The sequence below is a fragment of the Athene noctua genome, chromosome 6 (genome assembly GCF_965140245.1).
Source record: "Athene noctua chromosome 6, bAthNoc1.hap1.1, whole genome shotgun sequence".
Classification (NCBI taxonomy): domain Eukaryota; kingdom Metazoa; phylum Chordata; class Aves; order Strigiformes; family Strigidae; genus Athene; species Athene noctua.
Genome location: NC_134042.1, coordinates 39,661,270 through 39,675,631, shown reverse-complemented (window position 1 = coordinate 39,675,631; position 14,362 = coordinate 39,661,270). Strand labels below are relative to the sequence as shown.

The window sequence follows — 14,362 nt, the reverse complement described above, 5'->3', positions numbered from 1 at the left end:
TACCATATTCATTAGCATCAATCACTTCATTGAGTCACATACATTTATGCTCTATTAAACGTGGGGATTCCTCATAAGCGTTAAACACCTCAATTCCAGACTTAGAGTACTTTGGAGGCAAATTGTCTTAAGTATCCTCAACTCCTACAGGTTACTAAGGACTGGATAGATACATTCACAAAAACCATATTCCACATATTTTGAACATCCACTACTAAAGTAAGAAACACTATTCTACTCAGAACATAAGTACAGTCTTAGCAACTGCATTCCACTGCTTCTGAAACACTCTATCTGTTTGCTGGTGACCTAAGATTTATTTCTGAAAACAGGAGGGAGAAAACCAACACTAACCAACTTTAAGTTGTTTGTTGTTTTTTTTCCTTAAGCTTCAGTAAACAGTAGATATCAAAACTCAGAAGATATCTATTTGTACTGTACTTCAATATTATTATACTCTAATGTAAAAATTGTGAATCAGCTAAGGCCACTCATGTGCTTTACAGCTTTATATTTTTATATGTACATATATAAAATCAGATAACGATCTCTTCTATTCATACAGTCAATAAAACAAATAAGCACAAACACAACAAAATGGAGCAATTTAAGCTGTCTCATTCTTGCACATTATCCACTGGGAGAACTTGACACAGCAGGGACGACAGCTATGGACAAGCTCCACCAAGCCAGATACACTGTAAGCAGGTGCAGGACTGGCAGTATTTGTGCAACAGCGCAAAGTAACACACTGCTACAACAGTTCTAAAAATAATGGTAAGGAGTTGGACTTAAGGACAAATTCCTATCTGTAAGAAATAACCTAATCCAAATTTATGGGCACATTCTGTCCCATCCCCAACATCAACCAGGTGACTTTCTTATTTTAGGAAGTAGTTATTGCAGCCTTATTGCCCACACTGATTTGAAGTAATATCTAACCATGAGGGGCAGTGTACAGTCAGTGATTTAGAACAGTTATCTGAAAATGAGCTTTAATGAATCTTGCATTCATTTATCAGTGAGCTTGGGCAAGTAACATTTTGTTTAAAATTCTTCATTCTTTCAACTAAAAAATAAATTATGTATTATTCCCAAGGCTATTGAGAATGTTAATAACTGGAGGAAAAAAAAAAAACAACGTAGGATATGGAAAATATAAATGCAGTCCTAAACCCACTGATGCCAGTGACATAACCCAGTCTTAAACATGAGCAGAACTAGGTATCTAATTATGAAAATAAACTATTAATTATGTCAAGCTATGTGTTTTGCTGGCAAAAAGGACATTCATAACTAGAACTATTTCAATACTAGCAAGCAGAGTAAGATTGAAGTACCTAATTAATTTTAATTTATTTTACATTGTTAACAATGCTAGCTTTAACATATCTGCCAAACTTTACCATGTTTGTATAACTATATCATCCCTAACCACCTGCACCCTAACTGCCAGCCTTTCCAAGGAGAACCAGCTGTGTCCCTTCCTCAGTATTTAACTATATACAATTCCAGGCACTAGTCACAATGTTCAGAATGATAAAAATTCTTTTAACAAGGAAATTATAATCTGGAAAAAGACAAGAAGACTAGAGAACAGGACAAATTCCAAAATCTGACTTCAGAATACAAGGTGTTACACAGTTAGCACATGTATAATACACAAGCACATGCAGACTTTACTATCTCTCATGTGCATTTTTAATGTATTAACCAACAGAAACATTTAAGAATGGTAGAAGTTTCTATGACTACATTTTTAGATGTGTCCTAGGGGAAAAAAAAAAAAAATACAACAGTGGTTTTATTTAAATTAAAAAATTAAATAAACAAAAAGCCTCCACAAGCACACTGAAGGTAAAGCTCAGCCATAATATCCTAAACAGCCAGTCAGCCAGCACATATGTACTGGAAGACAAATCAAAGGCAGTTCCAGACTAGCCACAAATTTTTTTTTTCTTTGAAGAAGGATGATTACTGCAACGAAACATGATACATATGATAGAGGACAGTAAGTCATTAGTTTCATCATAGTGAAGCAACTTCTCTAAAGAACAAGGGTTTTTTTTTCAATATTTTTCCCCTTTAAATTAAAGGCAATCTATAACTAACAGTTGTCTTGATAGCATAAATATATAGAAAGAACTTTAATGACATTTTGCTATCAGGCTTCATCTAAAGATCAAGTGTTAACAATCTTTGGTACATTCACTGATGTTATGACCTTAAAGATGCAGCTATTTCTCACGCGCTAAAAATAAAATCTGCTTTAAAAAAAAGCAAGGACATGAACATGCTGAAAAGAATAGAAACTTCAGGCAAATTGTTTCTACTCCTGATGCTGGATAAATCCTACACAAGTAATGTCTCTATAGAACATTAAAAAGTAGAGCAAAGCTTCTCAAAAATTTGTTTCCTTGACAACATTGACAGACCAAGAGAGGTAAGGAATCAAAGTCATAAGATGTCTTGGAGCTTTGTTAGATAAAAAAAAAAAAAAAGCAGTATGAGAGATGTATCTATAAAGCTTGACTTCTAGAAAACAAGCAAAGATAGACTGGTGTTATTTATATTTTTAAACAGCAAAAATATTCAGAATTTCTCAACAGTTAAAAAAAATGAGATACTCCCATAATATACTATAGTCACGTAAGAACTTAAAACTACTCTAGCTCAATTTTCTCCAAAGACCAAAATCTTGACTTTTTCACCAGCAATCTTACTGAAGCATCCAGAAGGGAGGCTAACACCATCCTACATTTCTCCCATCTCAGGTGACATTCTGACATAAGATTGCACAGCAGCTGCCTACACAGATCCTACACATAATTGGAAGGCTTAATTTATGACATTATCCATTGTTTCATTAGAGACACTACTCCATTGACATCTCTAGCCCTTTTTCTTCCCTAGCAGGCTGGCTATGTTGGGTGGAGGACAAGGTTACTTCTTTCCTACAGGCTACTTCAGAGACACTTAGTAAACACCTGAAAGAGTTCTCAGAAGAAAAGAAGTGCAGACCTCAACCATTCAGGACAGATGGGTTTCTAAGAAAAAAAAGTTAGATAAACACTTAATGTTCTTGATATTTCTGCAAGTAATGACACAAGTAACCAAAACTCTTTCTAGGTAACATGAAGAAACAGAATCCTTTCTTCCACATCAGTGTTAAGGATATCCAAAAGTCACTCTCATCCTTCTGGATTTCTGCAGGAAGGTTTGTGGAATGACACTGTCAAAACAGCCATGCCCCCTGTGCATCTCACCTGTGGCCACTTTGCACCTATTGGTCAATGTCAACAAAATTTCACAGAGGTCTCAGTACACTCGCCTCAAGATTAGATCAAGATAAGCAGCTGAATAAAAGGGAAAGACAGTGCAGCAGATCCAAAGAAGAGAGAAATTGAAGAGGAACTACAGCCAGTCAGCTTCAAGATACAGTCAGGCTCCATTTCTACTGCTCTTGGAAGAGCAATATTTTCTGAATTTTTCTTTAAATAGCTCCCAGTTTTGGGGGGAAACACAAGCATATTAGCTGTGCTATGAAATATCCACATACTCACGCTCTTCTCCCCTGTATCCACATCCTCTAACATAGCCATAAAGCAGTCAAAAATGCTGCAAGACCACTCAGGGTACTACTGTAGTATTCTTTAAGGAGATCCTATTATAATTCAGGAGACGTTTCCAAGTGTAAAGAAAAACTAATGCACTTACAGAACTAAAAACCTAACCCAGAAGCTGAGAGGTTCAAGGTTCACTGCATTTTTGAACCCCTCCCTGCTTTTTTTTTTTTTTTTAATGTTAGCTTTCACACAAGTGTAAAGATAAATTCTAATCCAATGTAGCACTGAATTTAGTTCTTGTTAGTGAAGGAAAGAAAACAATGGCTTATCAAACAGCATTGAGACCAGGATGGTGCTATTTATACTCAAACATACTCCTTTGAAAAAAATCTTCTGAGGTACAAGAGTGTGTCAACTACTAAGAACATAATAAAACTATACAAGTCATCTCCAGCTGTGAATTCTGAGAAAGTGAACAAAGGCATTACAAGGATTTCTGTTTCCTTGACAACAGCATTGCTGGAAACAAGAAAATAATTAAAAAATACATCTCTAAACATATCTAGGTATTAACATACCAAACGCAGAACAACCCTTACCCACACATACCTTTGTGATAAAGAGACCAAAATCCACCACCTTCATGAACTGTTCTTTTCTGACTTGTGTTAATGGCTTTTGCAGAACAATTGCGTGAGTGCTGGCTATTACATCCTGACCTGTATTATCATCTAGGCATAAGCACAGTCAGAAGCATTTATTGATGGTCAAGCACATTCCTTCCTGCATGATGTTCCTTTTCTTACAAAATAAGCATTATGGAGAATACTCCTCATTGAAGTGTATGAAATAATTTTGTTAGAAAAAGATCAAGGTATACAAAGAAGCCCTTCCAGCACTCAGGAAACTTCTATTACTATGCATATATCTATCAAATAGAAGTGTACTTCCATCTTAATAATCAGCAAGCTTAAAGTGCTTGGAAGTTCTAAATAGACAAGGGAAGAAGGTCAGAACAAGGCATCACAAAGAAAAGTCAGCTTCAGTATTTCAGTATAGCCTATTGAATAGTCTCTTCAACAGTACCCTCTTCAACAAGAAAATGACAATCCTATTTTCACAAGTCTCAATAAGCAACACACCATATCCAGAATATGAGCGTTTCTTTGCCACATCCAAGATAACAGGGAGAACTTCTTGTTCTTTTTAAAATAGATTATTAAAAGTGTACCAACATCAGACAGATCTTTTTAAAAAGGTTTCAATTAAAGCAGAATATATGTATTAAATAGGATGACTCCCCAAATTCTCATCTTATGCATCAGCTAGTTAAAGAAGTATTACCACAACTAGATTTTAAAAATGAATCTAAGAATTGCTATACTTGGGGTACTAGCGGCACGATACCTAATACTGCTTCATAAACAGCTTGAATCTAGCCTAGCAGTGACAGGGCTATAGCCATCTGACAGATACACATGAGTTTATAGGAAGTATGCTGGCAGATTAAATTCATTCCTTCATAAACAGACATGCCTGTGACAGAACAACAAGAAACACTGCCTATTTCAAGTGAATTGTATGCCAAGTGGTTGAAAACAGAAATGTTACAAGTTTGTTACTCTGAGGCAGGGTAACGGCAGTATCTAGGAAATCTGTATTGCTGCCACCAGTGCTACATACATTATATGGATGAATGGAGGCTATCATGTTCCATCACTTTCAGTCCGATACAACAGGATCAAGACTAACAAATTCCTGGAATATACTACTATGCTATCTGTCTCCTGGAACACACAACCATAAAAGAATAAATGGATTTGAAAATATGAATAAAAATAGTATTTCTTGTAGTACTTGATATACTCCAAGAAACAAAAACTGTACATTAAATTTGACCAGTATAAGCAATATACCACTCTAGATCTAATGATCACAAGAGAGTCTGGCAAGACTGTAGAAGTATCTGGAAGAGATCTCTTGAGGTATCAAGTTACAAGCTCCTTTGGAGCTCAGAAATCCCCTGGCTTGATAACAAGCAGAGACCTGAAGAGGCCTTTAAGGTACTACATACCTTTGAGCTGTTCTTTTTCTCTAGACATCCAACTTATGGACCCTACTAGAGACTGACCACTGGGCTAGACAGAGCCTCAGTCTGAACCAGAACGTCTGTTCCTGTATTCTTAATCAAGAGAAGCAGACAACACCTCTCTACAACAGGCCAACATTACTAAACTAATTTAAAAAAACTTCTACTTTCCCTGTATAGATTCAGCTGTGACTAATTGGAGATACAGTTTAACTAGGCAAGTAGGGAACAAAATGCATAAGAAAAAACTTCCAACAATGTCTTAAGTCATCCCAAAGTACTATTAATACACAGTTTGCATACTGAAGAATCACAGTACTTTCTTTCCTTGATCCTGCTCATCAGTGGAGGATGAAAGTGCTGAAAATAAAGAAATACTTTGCAACAAATAGAATACCTGCTGTGATGCTCTAAATAGAAGACCAGGAATACAGAATTAAAAGTTTATAGATGATCATATAAAGATGTTACCTTGAGTTAATTTTAAACAGGAAACCCAGAATAATGTTATGGAAGGGTTGAAGACAATAATTGTTAAAAAGCCAAGTCCAGCATAAGTAACTAGTGAAAACGTTTACATCTCTCTGGTTCTATGCAATTAGAGGTCTCCCAAATAAACGACACTGACAATGTGAATGCAGTATAGTGTTTTCTGCAACTGGTAAACATGTCTTCCAAGAGACAACTTTTTATCTACCCTGGTAAACAGCTGTATTCAATGATAACCTGTGTCTTAGTATTCTATATTTGGAGTTCTAAACCAGAAATACCTAAACAACATCTGATGTTCAGAAAGTGTTGAATATCCATGCTATGGAAACTAGGCACCTTTAATAACAGTGCAAAATTTACGTAAAAAATGCGAGAATTAAAATCACAAACACTATTTCAGTGTTTAAGTAGGCAAAACCAAAAATAGCAGTAGTAGCCTAAATTTAATTTACAGCGGCTCTTCAAACAGAAGGTAAAGAAGTATTATCCAAAGAAAACAGATTTAAGTAGTTCAATCATGTTTCACAATCCTTAAAATACATACTTAAACTAGAAACATAAGCCAGTTAGAATGTAATAGTGTAGAAGAGGACTGCCACAGTAAGACCTCCCAGCAGTACTTTCCCTAACTTGAATCAGGTTTCCTGCCCCTTTCTCCAGCTACCTAGGCTGGAAATACTATCAGCTTCAGCTTCCCAAGGGCATGCTCAAAATCCTAAGAAAAAGACTTGACAAAGCCTAAATCTAAGGGTGGCAGTTTTTTCCATTCCTTACAAATTTAAGATTTAGCATTCTTCTATTAATGCTCCAGATCTTAAGAACTGTGGGTACACTGCTATACATATCACTTGCTCTATGAGCTCCTACCTTAGTTTCAAGGTCTCTACAAAGTTTTCTTATACATTTTTCAGTATATGCAGGAACTTTTAATTTTAGTCTTTCAGCACACAACATGGAGGCACAGTTTAGTCCTCCAGTCTTTAGTCATAGTTTAGTTACCATCCCATTCTAAGATGATGAGGAGCCCCATCTTCTGGTAGAAGCATTACTCTAGAGAACTACATCCCTCAGCTGACAGCTGATATTTTTTTTTCAACTGTACCACTTGGTAATTGTTTAGTTTTTTTAAATGCAGCCATACACAAAAAATGAAAAGCAAATACTTTTAATGAAAAATATAAAATTCTGTGAAACAGTGCATTCCTTCCTAAATATGCAAGATATTTATACAAACCGCTTCAGATGACCTTTTCTGACACTAGGCTGTTCTTCAGTCAACACAAACTGAAAACATCAACTCATTCTTTGCAAAAATTTTAGTATGACTGACACTGATTCATAAAGATAGGGTAAAGTGCAAATCTGGGAGAACATGAAAGGAAGACTGTTCTTTTTGCCTGATTTAAACAGGATACATAAACACACTTTAAAAGTAAGAAACCATGTAATCAGTTCCATATACAAATTCGAGATATATACTTGTGTGATATGGATGATTTATCAAGGTAGTTTAGATGGGAACAAAGAAATTAAGATCACTAAATTAAGATAACTAAACCAAGTATTTCTTTCTTCTCTGTGAAAAAAAAAAAAAATTCTTTGCTACGAAAAATTTGAGGAAAACATTTAAGCACATAAGAACAGATAAAAGATGAAAAACTGTTTGGCTAAACACGACAAAAAATGCATATGCCTATATATCTTTTGATTTAAGCACCACTTAAACTGCCACCATCAGTCACATTTGGTTAGACAGAACTGTCAATTCTGAGAAATTTCTAATATTGGACCCTTCAAAACACAAACGCCTTAATTCATAGGCTGAATGTAAGGACTGAATCCAGGATACTGACACATAAAAACATCGACAGGTATTCATATGACTAACTAACTACAGCGGTTTGAGGCTCTGGATTGCTTACTCCCTCTGATCATACAGGAATTTTGGGCTTCTAACTGTGCTTTGAGTTTTATTCAAATCAAATGTCCAAAGTTAATAGTGCAAACATCCTGAGTGTCTGCATGTTCCCACTAAAGGGGAAGAGGACACGCTTCCACTGCCTGGGTTTAAACTAGTAATTCCAAGCAGGTGATTCTGGAACAAAACAACACAAAAGGTAAGATGTTGGAAGGTACAAGATTAGGGAAAAAATAGTACATCTACACCTGCATTTTCAATCAGTTGTTTTGTGCTTATACCAGAAAATGCAGAACTTGAGGCAGTGGTAGACAGCAAAAAAATCCCCAGAAGATAAACTACCGCTATCACAGTCATTAGAGATTTATGGACTCGTGACCCTAGAAATTTAGTGAAACTAGTTTCAGAACATGAAGTCAATACTTATCTAACCGTGCCCTCTGCTGGCCTGAAAGGTACTTGTGCAGAGGTGCACAGGAAAGGTGCTGCTGCTCACACCATTTTATTAAGTAATAGCAATAAGAAGCATTCATAGGTATTTCTCTACAGGTTACATTCCAAAATACGGAAGTGTGTTTTAATATACTTTGTAACAGTTACATTATTACTTTATTGTTTTAAGACTCGCATGCTCTGAAGCATTGCCAAGATTAACATACTCTATTTACACAGAATTTCCATGGTTTGGGCACTTAATTAGATTTCTTCGAAAACCAGCTTTACTGTTAAAGACTACATCCAATCAGGGGTGGTAACACTGCTTTAGAAAAATAATGTTTCTTTCTGCTGAGAAGACGAGACAGGCTATTATTTCATTTTTTTAATAATTTTACATTGCAATTAACAAATTTGATTTTAGACTGCTTAGCAAATATAACACATCCATAGTTTCACTCATCAGTTAAATGAGGCTCTGGGATAGTAAACAAACATGAAGCATATGGTGTGACACTTTAAGACAATGTGTCTGAATTTGACTTTTTGAAGTCAGAGGTGCATATAGTTTTGTACAATCCAAATTTAAATTGCTGCTTACCAAAAACATCCATCAGCACTTTCTGCATATCTTGATATTTTCCTTCTAAGTCTGGTCTTCAAGTAGCAGTCAAGATTTAACTTATTCAATATATTAAAGAACACTTGCAAAGAAAAACAAAGGTACTTTTTTTTCCTCTATTTAATCTTTAAGACAAAGATATATAAAAAGCTTGGGAAAGCAGATGAAGGAGGAATTATTCACAGTTCAAAATATTCAGACTTTGACAGTGTGATAGGTTATGCTGACTACAGAACCAGTGAAGTTATTATAACTCAAGAGAATGAAAGATAAGCAGTTGAGAGGAGTAACTTCTATTCACACTATAGATCTGGAGTTTTCTGTTCTGTGAGCACCAGTGCTTTTAACGACATTAAAGAGAAAAAAGCAAAAACTCTGTCCAAGATTCAAGAACATCACTGCTTCAAAGATGCAAAGGCAGCACATATTTCAAAGGCCCATAGCAAAACTGGAGAAGGAGGAGAGAAAAGGAAAAAAAATTCTAAGAAAAATCATACAAAAGCCAAACTAAATGAAACTCAGTTCTTCACTACAAATTAAACAGCAAAAGAGTCAAAGAGAAAAAAATTTAAACCCCACAATTTTAATAAAATAATTTAAGATTTTTTCCTACATGAAATCAGAATTCAAATTCATTTTTAAATCTCTCTCCTCTTCTTTGGTTCTATAAGTATGCCAATACAAAGGGTGTTCTTGCCTCGTTACTTAGTAGGATTTAATTGAAGCCCTAAATTTTAGAACCAAGTTTTAAACTAGTTGTACCTACTATGTTAAATATGCTAGATACAGTAAAGCATGCTTTCTGTGTGCTCTTATCAAAACTATTTTCCTGTGTAAACCCACTCCAGAAGATTATTATTTGAACCCAGAGGTGGCATTAGCCCTATATCTGGGAAAGCATACACAAAATATTTTTATTAACCATTGTTAAAGTATGACGCATTGGAGTGACTAAATTAAGAAAGAACTGAAGCCAATTTCACTAAAGCTAGAAGAAAAATACACTTTAAGTATTGAGCAATTAACCCTTGAAACAAACTTTACATAAGACTCCTTAGACCATGACAGGACACTTTTCAGGGATGCAAGGCCTGCCACATGAGTTCAGATGAAAATCCATCTGACCTGACATACCTCCTCCATCATTAGTCACTTAGGCTTGTCAGAAAAAGGTAAAGTTCCTCAAAATACTATTCCAGTGTTGGCAGTCAGTTGTTTAATAACTTAATGCAGAATCTGTATCCAGACCATAGTGCTTATGGCCAGTGTGACATTAAAAATTAGGAAATAATGAAAACCTAATGTTAATACAGATCATGAGAAATTACCTTATAGAAATCTAACTTCTTAAGTTAAAATCTAAAACACTGACATGTCTAACACCAAAAAAAAAAATCCACATTCTAAAATAATGGAACTGACTATAGGTATAGTGAAAGATTAAGCTGCAAGTTTATAATAGGGTCTTGTACTGCAAAGCATCTCCTCAAATTCTGAATACAGTGGAAATGTTAAACACACACAACAAGCAAAGATGTTATTCCCAGAAGATCATTATTTAATACAGTATTTTTAAGTTTGATGATTGGTTTACAAAGCATCTTGTTTTACATTACCTTGATTGTTTTATCCATAGAAGCTGAAAGAAGCATGTGACTTTGCTCTCGTACAGGACACCACTGGATTTCATTAACAGGGCCACAGTGTTTAGACATGTAAAATATTAAGCTTTTGGGGACTTCGGTTAACTTATATTTTGATCCCAAATATGGCTTAATTAATTCAGAGATCTTGCTCGAAGTTTGCTCTCCTGATAACCCTAGCTTAACATCACAAACTGAGCTATCTCTCTGATCAGATTCTGTTTTTTCAGGCATACTGGAATTTTCCTGACGCAATCTTTTAGGGATATATGGTCTAATGCCTTTTATAGCAGTAGTACTGTCTTTATGTATTCTCTTCTGGGAAACAACATTTCCAGACTTTGTTGAAGAGCTTGATGTCTGTTCATAGTTTTTGTAGGACATACATAATGCAGTATAGCCAGAGTATGGTCTCCTACAATAAGGAGATGTCAAATCAGCGTTATTATTCTGTGCATAATGCTCAGGGGGATCTTCACAAACAGTGCTCATGCCAGAGCTGTCAGTGTTCTCAGTAGGCTGCATTTCATATGTAGATTTTGTACCCAAACCACCAGGTGCAAAGTACTGAACACGATTCACAGATGAACTTGGATGGCTTGTTTGTCTGATAGAAGTATTGGGGACTTCAGTCTTGCCAGTTTCTGTCTCAGAGTCTGAATCATCATAAGCAACCAGTGATGAACTCATTACGGCTAGACACAGGAGACTCCAGAAATCTGAGTGCTGAAATCCTCCAAAATTATGATCTACAATAAAGAATTAATTATTTAGAGCAGAATTTATTACAGAGTCTACAATTTGAGTAACTTAAGCATATAAATATGCTTTTCTCAACAAAAAAGCCGTAACTTTTGTTCCCATTTATTAATGGAATGTATTCCTCTAACACATCTGTATATTCAACTGCACAACACCATTTGCCTCCAAGCACTTTGCATACATTTTTAATGCACTGCAGAGATGCATTTGCATACCATAAAACAATGAAAACAAGTATGAAAAGGAAAACAAACTTGAAACACAAGTACTGAAAATCACTTCAACCTTACTTGCAGTAACACACACAACACAGTGTTGTGGTATGTACATTTATACAAATACTACAGCTATTTTTGAGTCAGGCTAACAGTATCTATTTCTTAACAGAACAGATGATTTGAAAGAAGTATGAAGAGGGTCCACTGATAACTAAAAAAGTAAATACATTTTTGACCCATTCAGCAGCCTTGCAGTATGAGGAAATTTTCCAACTACATCCACACAGCAAATTCCACACAGCCTTTAGTTTTACAGCACAGACTTACACCAGAAACTACACCGAATTTACTATTTGCATTTACTCACAGAAAAGTAAGAGCATAAATGCTTCACCTACTGTGGAATAATTTTTTTCAAAGTATCTATAAGAAGGAAATCTCACACTGAGACTAAGTACATAACATGCTGAATAACTCACCACCATAACAATCTCACCAAGTTTCTTCCAATAATTTGGATGGAGCATAGGGTTAACTAAATTCAAACAACTGATGTGTCTGCAAAAACAATTTTTCAGCCTCTGCTGTTTATAATCAAAAAGTACTGCTATCCTTCAATTGCTAAGATTGATTGAATAGGATGTTTTATTTCTTTGTTTCCTTGCCCAGCTGTTAGCACTCCTTATGCTGAAGTGATTTAACCCACAACACTTTCACATCATCTGCTGGAATTCTAGGTTAAAGTCAGCAAAGAAACTGCCCTCAAAAGCAACCTGACTAAAATGGGAATGCTACATTAATTCATTATCTATGTAAGCATTTGCAGAATTGATGTCACAAATGTAGGACCTACAAATACTACTGCAGGAGTAGTAATCTGAAACTTGTAAAGGCTACTCATTTAACTTCAGAATTAGATCTATTTGAACTATAACAAGCATGTTTCATTTAACCTACAGAAGTGTTACATTAGAGGCAATGATCTGTATTCTGTAATGAAATTTCCAAGAACAGATCCAGAAGACAGGTTCCTATTAAGACATACACCTTTGTCATCATATAGGCTTTCCAAGATAAGCAAACAAGACATTTAACTGAAACAAGGTGACTAATATTTTAGCACATAAAAGCATCAAGATCTCCCTCTAGAGGACATCTTGTCTTTATCTGAAGTTAATGACAGCTGTGACAGCAACAGTGTCAAGGAAAAAAAATAAGTACTGTTTAAAGAAAAAGGCCATGTTTCCAGAAAGATTAACTAACAATTCAATTCAAAAATAGTAAATTTTAGCACTACATTGAAACCTCTTACCAAATAAATAGTAACTCTGAAGGACCGCACTTCAATAACTGCAACAAGTGGTTATATTTGTATTGCAGTGCTGAAAACAGGCCTCAGCCAAAATGCATCATGTTCAAAGAACAAACACAGTAAGAAGTTGACCTCTGGCTGAAAGCTATAAATGAAGATACACAAGCAGATAGGGTTAGACTTCCAAAGTTACTTTACTATGTTTTAACACAAAATAATTTAAGCTGAGATTCAGAGGTAAGTGAAAAACAGTGCCTTGCACACATCAGGTTAAAAACATTTCCTATGAGATATTAGAAAAAAAGTATTCCATATTTCAGCACCATAAACCCATCCCATCACACACATCACCCACATGTTAGCATTTTTGTAAAAGCAAATCGTCTGTCATCTTAAGACTTCCCATTCATCTTCTGTTTTTAAAGAAACAGCACCCCAAAACTTCTTATGCTGCCCTAACGAAAGAAAAATGCAGTGAAAAAAACCACAGCATACTTCACTGGAAACATACTGTAACTAGACGCTTTATTAACAATATGATTTGCAATGTACAAGCTAAGAGGAAAATTCATAGAGTTCTTATTTTCTTTCATTTTTCACACAACTGATTTATCCAAGCGTATTAAACCAAAGTATGGCACGCAAAACACCACACGCCCGCTAAGCAACCGCAAACGTTAACAGGGACAAGACATAAAAGCTGAGGGCAGCACTGCTGGCCCCTCACGGCGGGACTTGGCGGCGTCAGCCCCGCGGCCCAGGCCCGGTCAGGCGAGAGGCCCGGCCGCCTCTCCGGGGGCTCCCTCGCTCCTCGTGCCCCACGGCCCCCAAGGGGGGAAGCACGACACCCAACCGACCGCCAGCGCGGCCCTCCGCAGCCTCCACAGCAGCAGCCCCTGCCGAGGGAGCGGGACGGCGGTCTCCGGAGGACCCTGGCCCCCAGGCCGTTCCCTTCCCCTCTCCCCCGGCACCGCAGCCGTTGCCGCTCCCCATACACGCGCGCTCTCCCGCCACCCCCCGGGCACCAAGGCCATTAGTGGGGTCGCGTCCACCGCGGCACCGCCGCCGTTACCGCCTTCCCCCCACAGAGCCTGCCCGCGGCACCCCGCGGGTACCTGCGCCGCACAACCCCACCGGCAGCGCGGCCCGGAACTCACCGGCCAGCCTACGGCGGCTCCGCCTTTAAAAGCGCGCCGGGTGGAAACAAGGCGCTATGCTCGAACAGTTCCGTGTGTCACAGCTCCCCCGCAAAGACTAAGTGTTGGGAAGGGCAGGGTCCAGACCACGGCGCGCTGGGCTCGTAGG

The 14,362-nt window shown here is 36.9% G+C and overlaps 1 protein-coding gene across 4 annotated transcripts in view; it reads right to left on the bottom strand.

The window, feature by feature from the left end:
* WDR25 (WD repeat domain 25) overlaps positions 1 to 14,232 on the bottom strand; it is a 69,589-nt gene extending 55,357 nt beyond the window's left edge. For 2 of the 4 annotated variants that reach the window (XM_074909288.1, XM_074909291.1), the window contains exons 1-2: positions 13,058 to 13,364; positions 10,739 to 11,514 (exon numbers count right to left, since the gene is read on the bottom strand). In XM_074909288.1, coding sequence (XP_074765389.1) covers positions 10,739 to 11,455 — 717 coding nt within the window. In that variant the 5' untranslated portion in view covers positions 11,456 to 11,514; positions 13,058 to 13,364. The other 2 variants (XM_074909289.1, XM_074909290.1) reach the window with 2 other exon arrangements.
* Between the last annotated feature and the right edge of the window lie 130 nt (positions 14,233 to 14,362).